This window comes from Equus przewalskii, chromosome 2 (genome assembly GCF_037783145.1).
Source record: "Equus przewalskii isolate Varuska chromosome 2, EquPr2, whole genome shotgun sequence".
NCBI lineage: Eukaryota > Metazoa > Chordata > Mammalia > Perissodactyla > Equidae > Equus > Equus przewalskii.
The window spans coordinates 29,775,282-29,799,577 of NC_091832.1; the positions used below are offsets into that span (position 1 = coordinate 29,775,282).

At 46.6% G+C, this 24,296-nt stretch overlaps 2 protein-coding genes across 8 annotated transcripts in view; one reads left to right on the top strand and one right to left on the bottom strand.

The window, feature by feature from the left end:
- The window catches only part of MACO1 (macoilin 1), a 53,657-nt gene extending 45,106 nt beyond the window's left edge, over positions 1 to 8,551 (bottom strand). Inside the window, exon 1 of one of the 2 annotated variants that reach the window (XM_070610672.1) lies at positions 8,157 to 8,551. In XM_070610672.1, coding sequence (XP_070466773.1) covers positions 8,157 to 8,236 — 80 coding nt within the window. In that variant the 5' untranslated portion in view covers positions 8,237 to 8,551. The remainder of the gene's footprint in view (positions 1 to 8,156) is intronic. The other variant, XM_070610673.1, reaches the window with a different exon arrangement.
- A 620-nt stretch (positions 8,552 to 9,171) lies between these two features.
- RHCE (Rh blood group CcEe antigens) overlaps positions 9,172 to 24,296 on the top strand; it is a 46,709-nt gene continuing 31,584 nt past the window's right edge. For 2 of the 6 annotated variants that reach the window (XM_070610674.1, XM_070610675.1), the window contains exon 1: positions 16,858 to 17,091. In XM_070610674.1, coding sequence (XP_070466775.1) covers positions 16,944 to 17,091 — 148 coding nt within the window. In that variant the 5' untranslated portion in view covers positions 16,858 to 16,943. Of the gene's footprint in view, positions 9,507 to 16,857; positions 17,092 to 24,296 lie in introns of those variants that run through there. The other 4 variants (XM_008532687.2, XM_070610677.1, XM_008532686.2 and 1 more) reach the window with 4 other exon arrangements.

Sequence of the window (24,296 nt, forward strand, 5' to 3'; positions counted from 1 at the left end):
AAATAAAATAAATTGCTATGTAAAGAAATGGACAAGAGATTAAGTGGAGGGAAAAGCCAAGAAATTTTTACGCAAAATAGAATCCTAATTTTGTGAAGAAACACACGTTTGCTTAGACAGAAAAAAAAAAGGAACCATACTTAGAAATTATCTACCAGTGATCATCCCAGAGCAAGAGTACTAAGGTCTTTCCCATTATACTTAAACATTGTCACAGCGCTTTAATTTTTCATAACAAATATGTTACTTTTATTTTTTAACTCTTCATTTTTAAATAATTTTAGACTTACAGAAAAGCTGCATAAACAGTACAAAGAATTCCCTTTTATCTTTCACCCAGATTCCATAAATAACACATTGTATCAAGCGTCTGTTATCACCCTCTCCCTATATATGTATACATAGTTTTTTTCCCTGAAACTCTTGAGAATAATTTGTACACATAATGCCCCTTTACTCCTAAATTTGTTGAAAATAAGGATATCTCTTATATAACCACAGCACAATGATCAAAATCAGACAATTAACATTGATATAGTACTATTACCTGATCTGTAGACCTTATTTGAATTTCAGTAATTATCTCACTAATGTCCTTTATAGCAATAGATAGATCAATCGATTGGTTCTAGTCCAGGATCACATTTTGCACTGCGGTCATGTCTATATTGATTTATTTATTTAATAGAGGAGAAATTCTCATTTTGAGAAAGAAAAAGGGGTTAATTGCCTTGCATCAGATACTCCTAGTAATCTGTTGCTTCACCTGGAAAATGAAGACAATGACACTTGCCCTACACATGGTGGAGAGTTCGAGAGGATCATGTGAGTTATTACACACAAACACCACTCAGAAAGGATGAAGTGGCACAGTACAGCAAAACAAGAAGAGGACAGACGGTGGGGTTAGACAGATACGGGTTCACCAAGTAACTAAACCTCCAGCAACCTCGGTTTCCTCACCTGTGAAACTGAAGCTAATACCCTTTACTGGAACTGAACAAGAGAATGAACATAAAAATATAACAATAGTAGTAATAGCAAGCAACTTTTTCACCAACTGGTCTGTGTCAGGCACTATGCTAAGTCTTTTATGTGACTTATCTCAATTATCCTTATAACAGTCCTATAAAGTAGGTAATATTATTTACTACCCTCATTTTACAGAGGAGAAAACTGAGGGGTAAAGTAGGCGGACGACTTGTTCAAGATCACACAACTAGTGTCGGGGACACCATCCCAACCCAAGTTCCTATCACTGTAAAGCCCACATGCTTATCCATCACACTAACATCCTCATCTCACATTAGATGTTCAATAAATATTATTGTCGTTCTTTATAACCCTTCTTACACACACATTCAAGTTATATAATTTTTTTAATTCTCCAAGAGAACCAAGTTTTAAAAAAATGAGCAGACATATTTTATGAAAGAACAAACCCTCCATATCTTAATTCGTAAACTATAAATTTGTAAACTTAACTTGTAAACACACCACAAAGCTCTGCAGAAAACATTTTAAAGTCAAACGTTCCTCACAGAAATAACTATTGCACAAAAGATGGAACAACTCAAAACTGCTTTCCAACAATACTCACACTCCTAGAATGGTTATTATAATAGAGAAACATGTAATTTAAAAATAAAAAGGTAACATTTTTTTAAAAAGTCAGAAACAAAATGAACCATGCATATGGTACAGCTCGTCAACCCTAGAAAAAGACAAGAAAATAACATATTACATCTGAGAAAGAAGACTCCAGCCTTGCATTTCTCTCATCTGAGATAGGAGTTTTTTTCCGACCATAAACACGGCACTCATTCTCTCTAGAGCTCAAGGGTCCTCACTATGAGATGGACAAAATACTTTTAGTACTGAGCTGCTTATTTGGTTTTTAAAAGTGTTTTGAAGACAAACAAAGTAATAATCTAATTTAAAAACAGAGCAGGATTATTTCTAGCCACCGCCCTTGTGTGGGGGAGGAAACAGATTCGGAACAGCTCCCTTGAAGCAGTGATGGAACCGACAGACCTCAAGCGGACTCACTGTCCCATCTCAATCCACTAAATGCAACAGCTCTGAAAAAGAAAAGGCAACAGAGGAGATAGGGTGGGGGATAAATTACTTCTGATGTTAACAATCCCGTGACTCAATGTGAGCGCGTCATTCTTAAGGGCAGCAGAGGAAAAGCAACAAAGAAATGAAGGCCAGTGCTATGACGGGGCTTCTAAGTCTGAGGATGACAGGAAGGTTGATGAGCTGAGGCCAATGTGATGTCAGTTAAGTAAACATCAAAGTAAAGATATAAAGTCTCAAAGAATATCCTCAACAGCTGATTACATTTTTTAAAGTTTTCATTACCAGCATATGTGCGCCTGAAGGTGACAGACCTTAATGAAATTTGAAGACATCCACGATGAAGAAAAGGTCTAGCAAAGGGTATGTGTTTCTACTGTTGGTATGTACCATTACACCTCCGAAGCTTGTTGAACAGCCAACTTATTTTTCTTCTGGACCTATTTCTTGAAAACAATCCAAGTAAAATAATTACACCCAAATATAGTAAGCCTAGCGAATAACGTAATCAGTATATCTGAAGAGCACACTAAATTTTATCAAGAAAAGTAACGCAATTAGAGTATTTAACTTTGAGGTCTTTATGTTTGTAAAATTTCTATCTGACCCTCCAGACTCCACAAGATACATGTTATATCTTGTTCTATGCCCTTAAGTATCACCTGGATGGTAGCCTAGAAAAATGACAAAACAAAGCAAAACACACAGCCCCCTAAAACACCAAGGGGTTAATACGAGTGGGGAGATCTGGGAGAAGTGGCCAAAGAAAAGGACTCTGGAAATATAATGCTTACAGAACATGGATTGGGTCCACAACATATAGGCATATAACTAAGAACAAAGTGAAAATAATAAGTTATTAAGTGTACCATTAAAGTCAATCTCCAAATCTGGTAAGGTTCAAGAAAGGCCATGAGGAATCAATGTGAAGAAAAAGGAGACTATCACTGATAAAACAGGAAGCTTTTAAGCAAATAATCTGAAATAGATCATGTTCCCTCCTTTTTCTGCCTCAACTCTAGCAGCAATTTAAAGGGATTTTCAAAACATCTAATGAAACTAAACTGCCAAGAATGCTCAGACAAGAAGAATCACAAACCAAAGTTGGAGGAAAGTACTTTTTTTCAAGGTAGTATGCTACCTTTATGCTAGCAAAAATTAAGTACAAAATTCGAGTGTGGCAGACTGGTTTAAACGTTATTTTGTGGAAACTACAAACATAAGGGTTTAGCTAAACATCTCCCTGGAAAAGTTAGTGAAAACATTTCAATTTCTCCATCGTACCTTCCCCCTTCCCCAATACCCCTCTAAAACAATACCAAATGTATCCCTTCTGCGTCAGGTCCAACATTGTTGAAACTAAAGCCTACCAAGATTACCAAAATGCTTTTAGGCTGTGAGGTTGCAACATTGGTATCTGGAGTTTCAGTTGCAGAACACATGTACAATCAAGGCAGCCAAGGGTCATGCCAGCCTCCATGGGCTTTAATAAGCATAGCCCAAAGGAGTCTAAAACTCGGCTTAGACACATCATTAAGGAGGCAGGAAGGCAGTAAAGTGACATCTCTGGAGACCAGATTATTTACACAAGGGTCTGAAAAAGGAAATTCGGAAGCCAAAGGGGATGCAAACTTTGACCATTTAAGAAGTCAAAGGCCAGAAAATTCTTCTCTGAAATAAAGATGGGAAAAGATATCACATATCCCAGGAAAGCCCTGAGTCCTCAGTCCCAGTTTTAAGTCATTAAGCTGTAAAAATGTAAGAGTCAGGTTCAGTATTGTCCTGCCTAAGCTTCAGACAATATGCTAAAGCACAACTCAGCCCATGAGGACAGGAAGTATTCATAAATTCACAACTGAAGGGGTGCTGCTTCAACCACTAGTAACAAAGATATAAAATAGTTTCCTGAAGCTTAAAACACAAGCCTTACTTAAAATTCGTATTATACTTAGTTGGGTAAGTAACAATTTTAACTGGAGAGACTTTAAACATAAATGTTTCTGCCTCTATCATCTACTCCCCACACCTTCTCTCCCCTCTTCCCATTAGAAAGTCAGTGATTCTCCGGGGGAAGGGAGTGGGGAGAACGGCAAGGTGAAAAGTGTGGGAACCACAGAGAATCCCCTTCCAGCTTTTGAACACTACATAGCACTCCCACCCCGTATCACCTGGAGAATCACTGCGTGTAATTAGATTTTACTGTTGGAGTCTCAGGGCCACGTGTGAAGGCAGACACAGGGAGAGAAGCGCAGCCATAAAACCCAAGGACCTCTGACATGTTAATAGTTAGGCAGAGTTATTCACTTTACTTTCTCTTATTAACTTTTTTTCATAATTTCCAAAGTACTCTCACATTTATCCCATCTGAGTTAGAAAATATTTCCTCACGGAGTGGCAACTGTCTACTTCATAAAATAGCAGAGGGCACAAATAAAGCTCTTAATGCATTAGGTGAACCACTAAAACAGGGAGCTAAAATTTCATTCAACAACAATATTTTCACTTGAACAGAACTCAAAGTTCTCAGGAACCTCAAAACCATTGTACAAGTTTAAGAGGGTGTAACTATGGCCTACTAGACTATAAACTTCTTGAAGACAAGGAATTATATCTTATCCTGGATCTCCATAATTCCCTGAACAATGCAGGTTCTTAAATGAGTGGAATGGGGAGCTGGCCCGGTGGCGCAGCGGTTAAGCGCGCACGTTCCGCTTCTCGGAGGCCCGGGGGTTCTCGGGTTTAGATCCTGGGTGCAGACATGGCACCACTTGGCAAAAGCCACGCTGTGGTAGGCGTCCCACGTATAAAGCAAAGGAAGATGGGCATAGATGTTAGCTCAGGGCCAGTCTTCCTCAGCAAAAAGAGGAGGATTGGCAGTAGTTAGCTCAGGGCTAATCTTCCTCAAAAAAAAAAAAAGAGTGGAATGGATTAGTTTATATTCATTTATTTATTAATTCACTCACTCAACATTTATTCAGCACTCAATTCCTACTCAGTGGCAGGCTTTGTGTTGGCTCAGAATTTTTTTAAGTGACACTGAATTTTAGCCCTTAATAATATAAAAGAAAATGATCACCATTTCTGTCTCCTTTCTCTCATTCTTGATCATTAACTTGACTGGAATAATATATTTCTATATGTTTTAATTTTCAAATGATGGGCATATATCTAAACGTAGCTAACATTAATATAATGTCTAAAATCCATTTTCCTTCTCCCTTGACCCTGAAACAAAATTCTATCACAGGCATCATACTGACAATAATGATATCATTTGACAATCCCCTCAGTCACAGTTGCTGGATTGGAGCCCATGATTAAAAGCGTCTCAGCAACAGGATTTTTTCAGCAAGATCCAGCAGCAACTGACTCCTTGTTTTGACTATTCGACTTCTGTTTATCATTGTACCAAATCTTTAAGACCTTCCTGCCCCCTTAAAGAATAAGCCAAACACGTGAAAACAACACGGCAAATAACATTTGTATAGTATGTTAAAATTTATAAAGAGTTTCACAAACTGTACATTATCTCCTCTAGTCTTCACAACTCATATGACAGATGAGAGAACTGAGGATCCAAGCTGCGGATGCCCGGCCTGCCCAGAGCGGCAGAGCTGGGATTCTGAGTCTGAACCGAGTCTCCTCATGCTAGCAGCCCAGCGCTCTCGTCGCAGCAGCTGCCTCTTTGCTATGAAAGCTCAGAAAGCTGTACAGACTGAGCACACGAAAATAAGTCCATGAAAGGTTATGCTATGAAACAGTAGATAGTGGTTGTCAAAGCTGTCAACAGAGCCTCAGAAAAAAAACAAAGCTCTATGTTTAATGAGACCAAAATTGGCCAGATGTTGAGAAACAAAATAGGCAATAGATGGGGTGAAAAGCAATTTAGTATAGACTTAAATTTGATGATCAACAGAAATTTGATATTCACAAATCCTCAGGCACCATAATTTATAACTAGCCCTCTCATTCTGTTTGCTTTAGAAATAATTGGAAATTTTCTAAATCTCTTCTTAAAAACAGAATTAAAGAAAAAAGCCAAAAACTATGATCTTGTTTTTCAGTTCAATACGCCATAGTAAAAATTAAGAAACAGATAACTGAAACGTTCATCTGATACATGATGCCCCAACAAGAAAGACAGGCAGAAATATACTTAGGCCTTTTATTAACATTTAACTTACTGCCAAACAGAGGAGAGCAAACAGATTTGAGGGCTGAAGCACCGCTGGATTCTTAAACTTTTACACATGAAACTCTGAATAACTTGCATAAAGTAGTTGCTATTAACCTTTAGGGTAAGAATTCAAATTCCAAAAGACCATCAGTAATAACAGATCTTCACTAGACAATGAATTCACTTCTTCACACTGATTCCCACTGACTGAGCGGTTACGATGCGGCAGGTACTAAACCGGGCACGTTTGTTCAAATACAAAGAGAAGTTGAAATACAACAGAAGACATGTAAACAACAGGGGATTCCCAACCTTCTTACTATAAATGGAGGTACATCATCATATGTTACAGTAAACAGCCATTCAAATGCCACAGTTGTCCTTGGTCTACCAACTCTGTTTAACATGCTTTTTCTATTCTTGTGTCACTATTAACATTAAGTTGCTCAAATCTTGTTCAACAGCCAGGAAAGAAAGCCTTTTTTAATTCAAGGATTATAGTGTGTGTTAACTTGAAGAGACCTCTCCCCCACCCATTAAATCCACTGTTTTCATTTTTAGTTAAAATGGTAAGGTCTGATTGATCCAGTGTGGATTTTGGCCTGTTTTACTCACTGCTGTACCCTTACCGGCTAGAACAGGGCCTGGCACATAGTGTATATATTTGCTGAATGAATGAATTATTCCTATGATCATCACGTAATAACATACCCAAAAACTTCTCACGTTAATTGACTTCTTAATGCTTTTAAACTTGACAGAAAGAAACTCCCAATGTTTACATCAGCCAGCTGCTTGTGAAACGCTATCACTCCATACGTGTAAACAGCAGCATGCGCGAGGTGTACAGCTATGCTAAGACAACGCGGGTGCCATCAGCCACCTCACACATTTCTCTAAGTCCCAGGGCTAGAAGAGCTAAATTGTAAAAGACGATGAGGACCCAATTAAGCCTATATCCACGTGCTGAGCATTCTCTTTTGTAAACTAATTACTTCTCCACTGAAATCACGTCTTTATCAAGGCCAAGTACCATTCAGAATTAACATTCTGAGAAGAACCAGAAAATAACAGTCCCACAGAAATTCTGCGCAGAGAAGCTGTGATTGCCACTAAGTTGCCCCATGAACCTGTTGTCCTTCTCCCCCTCAGACTACTGGATTCAATTTCTATTTAAAGGGACACTGCTTTTCTTTAGGAGTGAAAAAAAAGCCAGTTTGGAGAAAATCCCTTTCAAAAGGTTCGAAAAAATCTATCTGCTTGGAATTGTCCGAATAATGTTTGCTGAGAAAACGATCAGCAGCTCCTCTCGAGTCTGGAGCGGGGCCACAGGGCATGATTTGGGGGTATCGGCTTCGGCCCTCGGTGCCAAGTTTGAGATCCCATAAGAGAAGGAGAAGCGACAGAAGGGGCAACGTGGCCACCTGCCCAGTCTGCCGGGGGCCGCGGGGCCACCGTGCGCTCCCAACTTTGTCAGCCCTTCCCCGCGGCGCAGATGCTCCTCGCGCCTCCCGGCTCAGGCCCGCGACCCGCAGGCCGGAGCGGGGCCGGGGGCCACCAGAGGCCCGCCGGCCCGGGAGCGGCCCTCGGGCGGCGGCGCGGGCCGGGGGCGCGGGCCGGAGGGGGCTCGCCGCCCCTCCCCCCGGCGGCCCGGGCGCTCCCAACGGCGGCGCGGCGGCTCCCTCGGCCAGCACCCGCCGCGCCCTCCCAGCCCGCCGGCGGCCCCGCCGCGCCCGCGCCTCCGGCGGACCCCGGCGAGCCGGCCGGGGCCCCCCGGGCAGCGCTCCTCGGGGCCCCCGCGCGGGCATGCGGCCTAGTCGGGGTTACATAACGGGGCCGGGCCCCTCCAGAGCCGGCTGCGGCCGCGGGCCGGGCCGGGGGCGGGGGCGCCGCCGCTCACCTGCCGTAGATGCCCTCGGTGATCCGGTTCCGCTTTAGGGGGCGGCGGAGTTTACTGCAGTCGGCGTTCCGCCGCTTCATCCTCCCGCTGGGGGGCCGGTGCCCGCGTCGCCGCCGCCGCCGCCGCCTCGCACCTCAGCCGCCGCCGCCGCCGGCCCGCCCCGCGTCGGGCCTGGACTCTACCCCTGGGGCCGGTCACACAGACATGGAGCCAGCACCCGGGGGAGGGGGGCCGGGGGGGGTTCGGAGCCTCCTCCGCCTTCGGAAACAAAGAAATGACAATTCCGGGGCCCGCCCGCCCCAGCACCAGCCAGCAGCCTGCCCCGCCTCCTCGGCTCCGACGGACGGCCCTCGGGGCCAATCGAAGGCACCGCCACGCCGCTGCCGGCCAATCCTAGGGCCTGTTAGGGCAAGGAGGCCTCTAGAACCCGCCTCTTTGAAGGACAGAAAAATGCGCCAATCATTACAGCGGCTGGGCCCGTGCCTGGACCTATCAGAAAAGATTTAAATAGAGGCTTATAAATAGGCCCTATAAATATAACATCCTATATTATGTCTTGTTGCGAAGGTCCACTTCATTGTTATTGGGTTGCGTTTCATTGTATTACAATCCATACTAGAGCATACCGTGTATACTCATTGTGGGCCACCACTAGCACCCGGGGAAATCGGGAGGCCTGGGTTTGCGGCATGTGCTGTTTCTGCGCTGACATGTGCTCCAGTCAGTCGCGTCATTATGTAAGGGGCTCGCAGCATCCTCCCCATCCTGGAGACTCCGGGGGCAGCGCCGCGGGCCTTTTCTGCGGATCCTGGAGCGCTCGGCCAGGCCGGCCGCGTCAGCGCGCGACGGGGGTACGAATGACAAAGCAAACCCCACAGACACACACACACCCTGTCAGCTTCCCGCGACGTGGTGACAGCGAGGCGGCCAATCGGAGGAGGCGCGGGGCGGAGCCTCCGCGGTCCCGCCCCCCTGGAGGCGCGTCACGGGGGCGGGGCCGTGGGTGCGCGCGACGTCGCGCGAGGCTGCCGGGGGCGTGCGGGGCGGTGCGGTCTGGGCTCCACGTCCGCAGGGCGGGCTGGGCGGCGGGCTCGGTGGACGCCGCGCCTGCTGGACCCGGCGAGCGTCGGCGTCGGGGGCGTGTCTGCCCCGCGGCTGGGGGCCGGGGCCGTGGCGGTGGAGGGCCAGGTGAGCGGCTGCTCGGCGCGGGCCGGCTCCTCGGAAGCGGGTCCGCCGCGCCAGCGATTCTCCTGGCCTACCATTCCTAGAGCGCCGACTTTGTGCCTGGCACCGTGCGCTGGGCTTTGCATCTGTTTGTTAATTTTCTCCTCATACTCCGTTGCAATGCAGGTAGGGCAAAATGACAATTAGAAAAGATGGCAAACGTTTTCTTTTAAAGAGAAAGAAAAAGAATGTATGTCGTTACAGAAAACTGGGACAAGGTACAAAAGGAGCGAGGGGGAAAAAAATCACCCGTGGATCTCAGCACTTCACACAACCACTGTTATCATTCTGTATTTTTTCCTTTCTTAACAGTTTCCCCCCGTGAGTGAATAGATTATTACTATGAATGTTGTTATTACTATTATGAAATAGAATAGTGATCATACTAGATATTTAATTTTGTATCCTGTTTTTCACTTAATGTAAGCATTTTTACATGTTATAATGCACCCTTCCTAAATACTTCTGATGGTTGCAAAATCTCCTATCAAGTGGCTGTATTAACCTAACTAGTCACCAACAGTGGGACTGTTAGATGGTCTTCCAGCACATTTTAAAAACTTCCAGGAAGTACTTGGAATCTTGTTTTGCCCTGGGTTGGGTAGACCCCTGTGATCACCCCCATTCATCAACACCCACCCCAAGTGGGATCTTGTAATTTATACCAAATGTGTCAGCCTCAACTGCTGCTCTGTTACTTTATTCTGTTACAGATCTTCAAAGATCCCTCAGTGCCTGAAAGAGAAAAGATCCTCTTTATTGTGCCATCTAGAGCTGGTCACAATGGGGACCCACTGTTTGTGGATGGATCCTTTTCCAGTCCTCCCCAGTCAAGCAAGTCCACTACACTCAAACCCGCTACAACCTTATCTCCCCATCTTCCTGCTTTAACTCCCACACAGAGCATCTCCATCAGTGCTGCTCCTAATTTGTGGTTTCTTGGTGAGGTTTGTCCATCCGTCTAAACGAAAAGTTTCTTGGGGGTTGGATCTGTACCTTGTAGAGATGCAGTTTAGAAAAATTGGCAAGAGTATATGCTTTTTCAGACCAGGAATAAAATTCCCGATTGGCTGCTTACTAGCTCGGGCCAGTTACTGGATCTCTCAGAGCCTCTGTTTCCACTCAGGTTCGTTTTAAGACCTGCGGGATAATGAAGTTTCAGGGTCAGGCACACAGTAGGTAACGGCAAGCAACTACCGTTAACAGTATACTCGTTTTTCATCCCTCACCTCTGCTCCAGAATGTTGATAAAGTGGCACTGGGCGGCCAAGGAAAACAAACTCTGAGCTCAAAGTTTCACTGAGGCTGCCCATCATTGTGAAAGGATCTGAATGAATGCTCTGCTTGGAGCAGCAGAAAAACACTTCAGCTGACAAGGCAGACTGGTCCATGAAGGAGGGTATAGGCATTACTCAAATCAATATGGCTAAAGGCTTGAAGGCATAGGCCCGTGGTAAAGTCCCTGCTCCAAACTCCATGGGGACCTGAAACCTGAATAGTCGTCATATCCATGACTGCAAGGTTCCAGATCACCTGGGACTAGGTCAACTCTGTGAGGTTAGGGGCCATATCTGTGGTCTTTTCCACTCCCTTTTGTGTTCCTGTCATCCAGGATAGTGCCAGGGCACACTGTGGAATGGACAGGTGAGTAATCCAGAGAAAAGATGGGACATGTGCTGGCTTTCTGGAGCTCACTGTCTAGCCTGCCTTTGCATAGATTTCTGACAAGGGCATTCCATGCTGTGGCAGAAGTGTGGAGTGCCTGGGAGCTATTGGGGTGTGTTCATGAAAGTTGTTGTTGGGTATAGGGCTACACGGGAGCAAAGAAAGGGAGGAGAGAATCTTAGGGTGATGGCCCGAGAAGAAGCAACGTGGAGGTCTGGGTTCCAGTCCCAATTCTGATGCCATCTCACTCGTGTCTTTAGCTGAGTCACCTGCCCGCCTTGTGCCAAGATGGCTTCTGGAGACATTTCAAGCCCTATGTTTAGAAGCAGGTCATGTTAGCTCCATATTACAGATGAGAAAACTTAGGCTCAGAGAAAACAAGGTCACACAATTGTTATGGTAGAGCAGTTTAGCTCAAGGCACAAGCTGAGCAAGATCAAGCCTTGATGCTACAGGCACATGCTCTGGTGCCTGTAAGTGGCTGTTGATGGTTAGGGCTGTTGATCTGGTGATTGGCTGGAGTGGAATGATGGGAATGGCCTCCCTGCCGAGAGCCCAAAAGTGGCCATTTTAGGGATGAATGAGTAAGACCAGGAAGGGAGATCATTTGCTCTCATTCAAAAGCCCAAGGGCCAGACAGGAATTCAGGGCTGTCCCTCCTCTTCTGGGAATTTCTGAGAGGCAAGGGGTTGGGATTTGCATTTGAGCTTCAGCTGAGCTCAGAATAGCCCTGGAGAAAGGCTTGTCTCTCATACCCTGTTTCACAAATAAGGAAATTGCATTCCCACCTGTTTCAGCAGCTTCCATCCCCTCAAGCCCACCAGACAGGGCTGGCCCAGCTGCCTTGACTTTCTTCTTGTCCCACAGGAGTCACAGAAGAGTCCAGACATTGGGATGGCCTCCGCTTATACATGTGTCTGTATCCCCCAGAGAACCCTGTTACTGGAGGATGTTCATTGTAGTGTTTAGAACAGAAACAGTTTGGAAATTACCCAGATATCCCACAAAGTGGGCTGGTCAAACAAATGACTCATGGAAATCAGTGTAGCGTGGAGAAAGATCGCACAGAGCGCTTACTATGTACAGTCACTGCTCTAAGAACCATATGCATTTTTTTAAAGTTTTGTGTGTGTGTGTGTGTGAGGAAGATTGGCCCTGAGCTAACATCTGTTGCCAATCTTCCTCTTTTTGCTTGAAGAAGATTGTCCCTGAGCTAACGTCTGTGCCAATCTTCCTCTATTTTGTATGTGGGATGCCACCACAGCATGGCTTGAGGAGTGGTATGTAGATCTGTGCCTGAGATTTGAACTGGCAGACCCAGGGCCACCAAAGCAGAGCATGTGAACTTAACCACTACGTTACTGGGCCGGCCCCTCTAAGTACCATATGCATTTTGATGTAATCCTGACAACAACCCTATGAGGTAGAGATTATTACTGGCACCGTATTACAGATGAGAAAACTGTGGCACAGAGCAGTTAAGTAATTTGCCTAAGGTCCCACAGTAGGTGAGGGAGAGAGGATTTTAACCCAGGCAGTGTGGTGTCAGAGCCTGGGATCATGCTATAGTGTTGTAGAAAGATTTTCTTGGCTTGGAAACTGCTTATGATATACTGTTCATGAAAAAAACCAAGTTACCAAACAGTATGTGCTGTATAATCCCATTTTTGTAGGGAAAAAAAAACAAGGCATAAATTCAGAAGAATAGTAAAAACTTGAAAGGGTGTATACACAAAAAAATAGAGCTGGTTTTTGGAGGTGTTGGAATCATGGGCGCTTTATGGAAACTTTAAGCATCTCTGCATTTTCAAAATGTTCAACAAGTAAACATGCCATGCTTGTGCAGTAGTAAGAATTGCTGACATTTATGGGGCGTTTTCTCTACATCTGATACTTTATGTCACTACCTTATTTAGTCTTCACAAGCGCCCTATGAGATTGGCAGTGGTTTTCTCCACTTCAGAGATGAGGAAACAGACTCAGAGAGAATGACTGTCTTACCCAAGGTCACCCAGCTAATAATTGGCAGAGCTAGGATTTGAACCCAGGTCGCCTGGCTCCAAAGCTCATGTTTGTTGACTGAATGAATGATTGACTTAGCCATCCTTTAACCAGGCATGCCTAGAGGAGGATCACACCTTTGGTGTGGATGAACTTCCAGAGGAGGATGGAGGACTCTCCCGCCTCCGTGGTCACTGCCCATGACTGAGCTTTATGATGCTCGACTCAGGTGAGGAGAGCGCAGCACAGCGAGTACTTTCATGAAGCCCTGTTTTTACAGAAAATGCATGACTACATGTGAAAGCTGCAGTCTCTCTGACTTAGTGCATCACACCAGGAGGAAGCTTGGCTCCTCTAACCAGGATGCTGCAGTCATAGCACCCCTTGCCCACCTTCATTTCCACAGCACAGGTGGCCAAGCACACTTACACAGTTTCACATTTGTAATAACTCTGTGAGGAAAGCAGAGCCGCCCGTCTTACCTGACTCATAAGGAAACTGAGACTGTGGGTGGTTTAGTAGATGGAAGGCAGAATTGCACAGTAGTCAGCAGCGCAAGCTATGGCATCAGATGGATCTGGGTTGGGCCCCAGCTCTGCCATATAGTAGCTTTGTGTCTTTGGGTACTCACATCACATCTCTGAACAGCACTTTCCTCATCTGTAAAATAGGAGTGATCATGCCTGTACTCACAGACTTGAGGGCAAGATTAAAAGAAATAATGTATGCAAAATGCTTGGTCCAGGGCTTGGCATTCCAGAAATGGCAGCTGTTATTCATTCAATAAATATTTATTGAGCATGTACTATGGATGGAGCACCAGGTGCTGATGATACCACAGTCAGATGTCCATGTTCTCATGTTGCTTGCATCTGAGTTGGGGAGGTTGAGAGCACGCAGGGGTCTGGTGGGAGGAGAGTTTCAGGGAAAAGGAGCGGCAGATGCCCAGAGGGCTTTTTTCCCAACATTTTATTATGAAAAATTTCAAACACACAAAAAATGTTGAAAGAATTGTACAGTGAGAAGCCATTCACCTCCCACCTAGATTCAACAATGAACGTTCAACTATATTTGTTTTATAACCTATCTTCCTTAGATCCCTTGTGCTTTTTTGTACCAGGTGACCTGCCTTGAAGCTTTGGAGACAGAATATCTGGAACTGTAGTGAGAAAACAGGGGCTTTTTGCAAGAGTCAGAAGAGAAGGGAGAAAACTCCCCTTTTGACAAATCTGTTGGGAGAAGCCAACAGCGGGGCATGTCCCTTTATTAGAGAGAGCCTCTCTGTTCAGAGAGGAGCTTTGCCTTCTCCACAAGTGGTCAGTCCCTCACTGGGGCAGGATCAAGATACACAGGGATATAGGGTGCCATGGAACCAGCTGCCACCCACACTGAGTTTGCCAGCCGGTAAACACCACCGTCAGGGGCTGCAGGCGCAGGGGCTGGCGATGACTGGAAATCTTTAACGTCGTCTGGCTGATGTCTGGTGCCCCTGGGCAGGTGGGTCCGGCTGCCTGGTTTACCAGCTGCTGGTACTGGTTCCAGACCAGCAGGACTCACATTCACTTATCCGCCACAGAGGGGAGTCCCTCCTTAAAGGAAGCCAGTTTATAGGAAGTGCTGACTTCCAAAAAAAGGCCAGAAGTTGTTTGTTGTGGTGAGGAAGATTGGCCCTGAGCTAACATCTGTGCCCATCTTCCTCTATTTTTTTATGGGGTGGCCGCCACAGCATGGCTTGATGAGTGGTGTATGTCTACGCCGGGGATCTGAACCCACAAACCCCAGGCCTCCAAAGTGGAGTGCACAAACTTAACCACTACACCACCGGACCAGCTCCAGAAATTGTTAAATCTAGAACCAGAGATGGTGAAAAGGGGAATGGGGACCCTTGACTTCTGACCTCTAGGGGTCAAGGCAGCTTCTCTTTATATACTATTGAGGTAGCAGAGGGCTTAGAATCCTGTGTCCCTAGACTTTTAGAATTGGAAGAAGACACAGAAGTTATCTGGGCTGGAATTAAGTGGTCAGACACCCAGGTGTGAAGTCGGACTGCCTCTGGCGTAAATCCCAGCACCACTTACTAGCTCTGTAACCTTGGGCAAGTCACTAGACCTCTCTGTGCCTCAGACTCCTCGTTTGTAATATAAGGCTAGTAGGACCCACTTCACAGGGTCACTAACTGAGTTCATACATGTAAAGTGCCTAGAACAGTGCCTAGCAATGGTAAGTGCCTAGCGTGTGTGAGCTCTGGAAAACATCTAAAGCAAAAGTAACCAGTCTTAGTGGTTTGCACCCAATTTTTTTCCTATGCTTGTGTTAACATATTGTTATTATTTTATAAAAGTGGGAACATACTATGCATGCTGTTCTGTAACTTGCTTTTTTGCCAAATAGTATATCCTCTGTGCCACTATTTGATAAACCTTAGAAGCATTTTCCTCTGGATTTTTCCAGACTTAACCAGTCCCCTCCTACTGGACATTTAGGTTATTCTCAAGTTTTTTCTTCTGTAAATAAAGCTGTGCTGGGCAAGAAGTGACTGATGCCCACTGGCTATATGACTTTGGATATGACCTTCAGGTCTTAGTTTCTACATCTAAAAACAAAATGACAGGATTCTACCAGGTGATTAAAATTTCCTGCGATCTGCATATGAATCACTTCCGAGATATGTCTGATACATAACCATCAGCTTCTGCTTGCATTCTTCTAGTGACAGGGTGCTCACTGCCTCATGAGCAGCCTATTTCCTTGGGCAGCTGTAATGGTCAATAAAGTATCCATTCATGCTGGGCCAAAATCTGCCGCCCTGCAACTCCTAGCCTAGTTTTATTCTCTAGGGACCCACAAATTCAGTCTGGACTCAGTGGCCAGTGGCTTGGGGCCAGTGTAGAAGGTAAGAAAACTTCGATTCCTTCCTTCCTCCCTCCCTCCTTTCTTGATACTTATTATACATCAGACCTTCTTCAAGGCACATGGACGTAACCATGGGAGAAGTTAGCTGCAAGGGTCAGAACTGGCTCCCAGGCCCCTTAGAGCCCATTCCAGAGGTCTGTCCACGGCTGTGGGAGGTGGGTGCCGAAGCTGGTGGCCTTCCCCAAACGCGTTGTCATGCCCACGCTCCAGGAGAGTACTGGACTGCTCTGTGAGGAGGTGGCCAGAGGAGGGGGCAACTTCAGCCTTGGACTGGATCAGGATTACCACCAGGTTTTTACTGGAGCTGCACCCAACCCTCCTTTCTCTCCCCACCCCCCCGCACCCCCCCCCCAGCCTACCCTTAAAAGGTTTAGAGACAAGTCAATTTAGATACAGATTCAAATATAAATAATGTCATCTGTGTCACTCTGAGGAGTTAGTTCTCCCTGAGTCCTGTCTGGATCCTTCCCAGGGTTTAGTATTGTTCTTTGCTTTCATTCATTCATTCATTCTCATTCAAAACATCCTTATTAAGAGTTCACTGGGTGCCCTCTCTGAGCCTCAGTTTCCCCATCTGTAAAATAAGAGTGTTGACTCCTTCTCTGCCTTCTTTGCAAGGAGATGGTGAGAGGAACCTGAAATAACGAGTAAAGGAGGGTTCTAATTTTCGGGTGCTGAGTAAATGAATGCCTTCTTTTAAACTGAGCACAGTGCCTGCCCGATGATGGGAATGCAGCAACTCTTTGTTGAATAAAGAAATGAATGATCGAAGGAATGAATGAAATGTTGGAATAAATGCCTTTCTTCTCCCCGATCATAATCCCTCTGCCTGTGTTAACTCCTTAGACAGGCCAGCAGAGCCGTCCTTGCAGCCTGAGATAAGGCCTTTGGCGCCTGTCTTCACTGTCACTCCCTTGTGTGACTGTGGGGACAGAGGGGTGATGCCCGGCACTGGTGGAGCTCCTGCCCTGAGACAAGCACGGGATGGGGTCTAAGTACCCGCCATCTGTGCGCTTCTGCCTGCCCCCGTTGACCATAGTGCTGGAGGTGCTTTTCATTGTCCTCTTCGTCTTTTACACCTCCTATGACACTTCCTTAGGGAATCAGAGGAAGTTCCTGGAGACCTATGGAGGTGAGTGTCCAGAGGGGAGGTAGTCACAGAGGCAAACAGCAGGGGCAGGGGCAGAGGAGGTCTCTGATCCTCCAGGGGCCTCGATGTTCCTTTCCAGAAAGTCTCCGAGGAATGGACTTTCCTCATCTTCTTCCAGAGGTTGTGCAAAGGCCCAGCTAAGAATGGAGGCTCTCCTTGAGGAACAGCTCGGGTGTCACCTCTTCCATGAAGCTTTCCTTGATTTGTCAGGGCAAAGTGAGAGGCCTCCTTTTCTATGTTCCCAGAATTCCCTTGGCCAAATGGTCTTCATAATTCTCTGCCTCTCTGCTTCCCCCTCCCCCCACTTCTCTCTCCTTAGCAGCAAGAAATTTCACATGATTGTTGGGATTTTGGTTTTTGTTTCCTTTTGTTGGTCTCTCTTGCTCATTTCTGTACCACTCTCCTTTTGGAAGCTTTAGTCTGTTGCCTCTCCACTGCTCCTAGACTTCTTCTGTTCACTTAGGGGTCTGGGAAGTCTTCATTCTGTCTGCAAAGCCAGAGCCATAAGGTATGGCTGAAGGGGAGTGGAGGGTGGTGGTTATTTTACATGCAGCTAAAAATATTCACAGACTGTGATGAGGACAACTGTAAACAAGACAGATGTCCACTGTGGTGTGGCGTTTGCTTTTTTTTTAATTGAGATGAGTTTTCAAGCATCTTAGTAGGCCACTATATTGTTCGTGATAGTGGACAGGCCTCTTGAGCGACGTCCCTGAGACAAAGCTGAAGCTTGAGCCTGGTTGAGTGCTTGCTTGTTTCTAAGAGATGTTAATGGACTAGTTACCTGGAGGCAAAGAGAGGTCGTCCCTGGGCCCTCAGCGGTGGAAGGAAGGACAAGGAGACGACTTAGGGAGGGGAGCCCCTGCACCACTTAGGCGGCCAGCCCAGAGAGGGGCCCTCAGTGCCTGACAGAAAAACGCCTGGGCACAATTTTAATTCATTTCAATTGACTTTAATTCTTTTAAATCCAACCTAATGTAATTCAGTTCAGTTACTCCATTCATTCAACCCTGTATTAATCCAGGGTGGGATCCAGACTACGTGCTAATTAGAGCTGATTTTACTGAATACTTACTATGTACCAGACTCTACTCTAAATGCTTTACGTTGGACCCTCACAATGACGCCGTGAGACAGGTACTGTTGTGATCTCTGTGTTTCATTTGAGGAAACTGGGCACATGGACGTTGAGATTTTTGCCCAAGGTCATGCAGCCAGCAATAATTTAGGCAGCAGCCGACTTAAATTGAGGCAGCCTGGTTTTAGTTTCCGTGTGCCTAACCATTAGGCTCACAGCTTCATTTTACAGTGAGCTTGAGTCACTTGTCCTAACCAGCAGGTGTAGAAGCCAGTGTTCCCATCCTGTAAATTGGATCCAGTGTCCTCAGTCACTCACTTTATATGGAAGCACAGAGGAGGGCCCACGACCCAGGCAGGGGGGACAGTGATGTCAGGGAAGGCTTCCCGAGGGAGGTGACTGCTCAGCAGGGTTTTGGAGGCTCAGTAGGAGTTAACCGTGTGAAAATGGAGGCTCAAGAGCACAGCAGGAGCCATCGTGTGTGCGCTCATTGGAGTGGACCAGGCCATGGTTTAACATTGAGATGTTGTTGGAGCGTAAGAAGGGAAGCAGGGCGTGGCGGGGCCAAAGGGTTGAGTAAGGAGTTTGACCTTCATTCTGCTCACCTAATAGGAAGCAAGAGTGTGACAAGCTTGGGTTTGGATTATGGAAAAAGCCATTCCAGGGCTGGCATAGGGGATGGAGGAAGGGGCGTGACCTGAGGCGGGAGACCAGCGTGGAGGCTTCAGTGTAAGATGGAGCAGAGGGCTTCCTACTTTTCTGCTTGTGCACACCATTTTTTAAGCACGCACCATATTTATATGCTATACTCAAGCACTGCTGCATTCGTATATTTTTGTACATTATAATACGTACGTGTAAGATAGAAAATTCCAAAGCGATCAAAATGAAATATGTAATATTTTCAAATTTCTGATCATGATGGTATCAATCTCAAGTCAAAGCCCGTCGTTACCATTAACAATAGTGGATATAAACCCCTTCCTCAGAGTCTTCTGGGTAATTTCACTCACCTTGGTTGACTTCTTGTCAGATCTGATTAGACTGACGTTTTGTTTTTAATCCTGAATATGACTGACAACAAGTTTGCACAAGGAGACGTATCGCTCTGCCCGTTTTTTGTGTATACACTTGGCTCTGTTACGGTTTTGCCCCCAGTCTGTGTTTTTTGGCAGGAGTTGGTTAAGCCATTGGTCCATTTTGTGAAAGTGAGTTGAGTTACAACTAGGTAACTTAATCTGTCGATCCACTTAATCTAATCCAGTCCATGTAAACTACGATGAGTTATTTAAACCAGCCAATTTTAAAAAAGACATTTTTGAGAAAATCAGGAAATCTGAATATAGCACGAATATTATATGACCTACAGGAATTACTGTTAGTTTTGTTGGGTGTGATAATAGCATATTGGGTTTTTTTTAACGGCCTTCTATTTTAGAGAAGCATATTGAAATAGAATGAGTTCTGGGGTTTGCTTTATGCCAGATAAAAAAGAGAAAACGAGTGGAGAAGGATAAAAAAACCATTGGTCCATGTGACAATCATCAAAGCTGGGAGTAGGTATGTGAGGTCCACCAGGCTGCTTTCTCTGTTTTTGTGTATGCTTGAAATTTTCCGTAATAAAGAGTTAAATTAAAAAAACGAAAAACAGAGCCGGCCCTAATGGCCTAGTGGTTAAAGTTCAGCGCTCTCTGCTTTGGCGGGTCACTTCCTGGGCCCAGAACCACACCAGTCACCTGTCATAGCCATGCTGTGGTGGTGGCTCACATAGAAGAACCTGAAGGACCTACAACTAAAATATACAACTGTGTACTTGGGCTTTGGGAGGAAAAAAAAGAGAGAGAAGATTGGCAACAGATATTGGCTCAGGGTGAATCTTTCCCAGCAAAAAAAACCCCCCAAAAAACAAAAAACGAAACACTGTCATTAATTGCAATGTGATGAATATGGAGAAATGCAGGTCACCCCCTTCCCAGTGGCCCAGTATTCCCTAGCTGGGAAGACTAAGCTGTCTGACACCCTGAGCAAGAGCGCCGAGGCTCCTGGGTTACACTGAGTATTAAGCACTTGCACGGTTGCTGTCTTCACCAAGTGCCTTTAGAAGCAGAATAGCCTAGATCAGTGTTTCTCAAAGTGTGGTCCCCAGACCAGCCACCTCAGCATCTCCTGGGAACTTGTTAGAAATGCAGATTCCTAGGCTCTAGTCCCAACTTAGTGACCGGAAACTCTAGGGGCTGGCCCGGTGGTGCAGCAGTTAAGTTCACACGTGCCGCTTCTTGGTGGCTCGGGGTTCGACGGTTGGGATCCCAGGTGTGGACATGGCACTGCTTGGCATGCCATGCTGTGGTAGGTGTCCCACATAGAGAGTAAAGGAAGATGGGCGTGGATGTTAGCTCAGGGCCAGTCTTCCTCAGCAAAAAGAGGAGGATTGGCAGTAGTTAGCTCAGGGCTAATCTTCCTCAAAAAAAAAAAAAAGAAAGAAAGAAACTCTAGGAGTGTGTCCCAGCAATCTGTGTTTTACCAAACCCTCTAAGTGACTCTAATACACACGAAAGTTTGAGAACTACTGCAGTTAGACTGACTCAAATCTTGCCTCTGCCTCTTCTTAGCTGTGAGGCCTTGGGCAAATGATTCAATCTCTCTCTGCCTCCATTTTAACCTCTGTCACAGGATGATGGTACTTATTTCACTAGGTTATTAAAGGATTGAAAGAATTAACACATATAAACACTGATAAAGAGTATTAGCTTTTATTATTAACAGACTTTAATTTCTTATTTTTTTTAATAAAATAAATAAAATTTGGAGTGCTAATATCTTCTTCCAGCAGCTCCTGTGGATTGTCTGGAGCATCTTCTGAGGCGGGCGTTCTCTACTCTGATAACCATTGGTCTGGATGACCTGTGATGAGGGCAAATGGGCAGGGACAGTGGAGGAGAAGTGAAGAGTCAGATCCAAGAGATATTAAGAGATAAAGTCAGCTGTACTTGGTGAAAATGAAGGAGGAGTCAAGGATGGCTTCAGACTTGTGATTTGGCAGAGGGAGGTGTCAGTTCCTGAGATGAGAGGCACAAGGGGAGGGGCAGATTGTGGGGTAATTGAACAACAATATGTTCGTTCTGGGCCTGGGGTTGAGGTGCCTGTGCCATGCTCAGGTGAAGCAGAATGCATTGGGGATCTATTGCTGCACAACAAACCACCCCCAAACTTAGTGGCTTCAAATAGCAGCCATTTAGTTTGCTAATGATCATGATTCTGTGGTTCAGCAATTTGGGCTGGGCTCAGCGATGCCGTTCTTCTGTTGGTTTCACGTAGTGTCATGCATCTCCAGCTTGGAGGATGGCTCCACATGGCCTCCTTCACATGTTTGGCAGTTGGTGCTGGCTGGCAGCTAGCCCATGTGGTACCAGCAGACTAGCCCAGACTTCTTCACATGGCAGCAGAAGAGTTACCACAGTAAGGGAGGGCAAGCCCCAAGGCACGGGTGCTTTTCAAGCCTCTGCTTATATCGTGTTTACTAACGTCCTGTTGGACAAAGCAGGTCATAAGAACCAACCCAAGTGGGAGGGGCCTATACTGGAATGCATGATTCACTGGGGGCCATTACTGTGACAATCTATCTCACAGAGCCTGCTCTGGGGCTGCCAAGTTGGGGGAGCATCCTGTGCCCTGCCCTGTGGCTACCATCCCCCATACTCCTCAGAAGCAGGGACAAGAGCTACTAGAAGACAAAAGGGGCTTTGCCAGTGACATGTAAATACCCCCAAATCCTGGTACCTTCCATCTTAGCCCTGGCTGCCCCTTTGATTGGGAAAACTCTCTTTTTCTCTTCCCAGGCTGCTGCAGGGCTGAATGTGGGGTGGGAGTAGAGGCTGTGGGGAGGGGAAGGCAGCATGGGGCTCCATGGATGGTCCCAACCTGGGGCTGCAGAGGTCTTCCCAGTTAGCAGTGGGGAGCACGGTGTGGAGATCAAGCCCGGAGCCTGAGGGACAAAAGCTGGGCCTGGCTTCAGAACGGTTGGTGCTGAAGTGTCTGCAGGCCAGAGGGAGGGGCAGGGGCGGGCGGGGACACAGAGCTGGAATTGGAGCCAGGCCGGAGGAGGGGGGAACCGTCCTGCCTAACGTCATACAGCTGCTAAGTGGCAGGCATGGTTGTATAGTTCCTAGCACTTGCTGTGCACCCCGTGCTGGGCTCAGCGATGTGCATGGGCCATTGAGCTTGCTGCTCACAGCTGTCCTCTGAACAGGTGTCTGTTCCCTACCCATTTTACAGGTTAGGAAGCTGGGATGCACAGGTAGAGCCAGGCTCTGACCCTGACTCCCTGAGGCCCACACTCTTCACTCTTACGCTCTATAGCGTGTGGAGAGGCAGGATGGTGTAGTGGCTAGACCCAGACAGTCAGGATTCGGATCGCCCACCACCATTTGCTAGCTGTGTGACCAGGGCTAGTTACAGTGCCTCTCTGTGCTTCCTTTTCCCCATCTGTAAAATGGGGATAACAAATAGTACCTACTGCTTGAGGTCATTGTAGGTTAAGGCTGTAAGGCACCTAGAACAGTGCCTGGGATGTGGAGGGCACGGCATGTGTGCCTGCTGCTGCAATGATGGTAATTACTGCCTCACCTCACGCTGCTGGACTCCCAGGTTAGACTTTCCTTCTCCGAGTCCTGGGGTTTTTGTAAACTTCTCCTGAAGGCCTGCTTTAGACAGTGAAGTTCCCCTCTGGGGTCCGGTCACTGGGGCCCCCGTAGCACATCCACTGCTTATCACCCATGAACACATTAGAGTCCACTCGCTTATCAGACCCGCAGCTGATGTGGGGCGCAGCGCAGGCTCTGAGGGGTGGGGGCTGACACCAATGCAGATGCCGCGAGCTGGAACCCAGCCCTGAAGTGGAGGTCTAGATAGTGAGACGTGGGAGGAGTGGGTGTGGGCCCAGAGCCCCCGGAGCCTGGGAGAGGGCTTGGGAGAATGCAGGGCTGAGGGCAGGGGGCCGAGATCAAATGTGGGCACTGATCAGTGTGGGGTGAGTGGGCTCTGTCAACAGCTCCCAGAAAATGCCACCCTAGGTTCATCCCGCTGGCGGAAGCACAGCTTCTCCCTCCGGGACAGTGTGGGGCCTTGGGGAGGAAGGCGCTGAGCTCGTTTACCTGGCAGCTGGGGTGGCAGCTGTGCCTGATAAAGCTCCCCACCCAAGATCCTCTGACTTTGTAGTCTTTAGGGCCCCACCTCTGCCCTAATCCTGGTGATCCTCCTCTCCCCACCCACTGAACTCCTCCTTGGAATGTGCCAGAGCAGTGAGGTCCTTAGAGAGCATCAAGTCCAACTACCATGTGTTACAGATAGGGAAACTGAGGCCCAAAGAGGGCAAGGGACTTGCCCAAGTTCCCTTAGCGAGGTGAGGACAAACAAGAGCAGGAGACAGCTTAGGCTGGTGGAAGGGCACTGTACCAGGAGTTCAGAGCCTGGCTCTGCTGCTGTCATGCTGTGCGGCCCTGAGGCGGTCACAGGCTCTCTCTGGTCCCCTTCTATAAAATAAGAGGAAAATGGAAGGGTTTTCCTACTCATGGAATCTTCAATAAGTCTGGACCCTATGCGTGTAGCATTGCTGCAAAATGGCAGATGTGGGTGTTTTTTTTTTAACAGCAGTGTTTAATAAAAGATTGAATTTGAATATTTAAAGTGAGGTGTGCAGTCTCAATTGGCCGTAGGCCTCATCACTCCCCAAAATGCCCTGTACCCTTCATACACATAGTTTCCTGCTTGGCTCCTAAAGAAATCTGAGCAATCTCAAGAGGAATCCCCTATGTAAAATGTGCCCCCATTCCTAAGAGGATGCACGCAGGAGCCTGAGACTTTGCCTGCGCCTCCCTCTCCCCCAGACAGAGGAGAAGCTACATGAAGCTGAATCCTGCCAAAGCCCACTTCCCACCCACTCGTCAAGTCCCCAGATCCCATGGAGGTCCTCAGGGCTCTCCTCCATCCCGCTGTTGTCAGACTGATCTAAAACATCAACACCCAACCAAGCCCTATGTGCCAGACCCTAGGCGTGTGTGTCTTTCGATGAAAATGAATTGAAATGTAACTTGAAAGGGCTTTCTGAGACTTT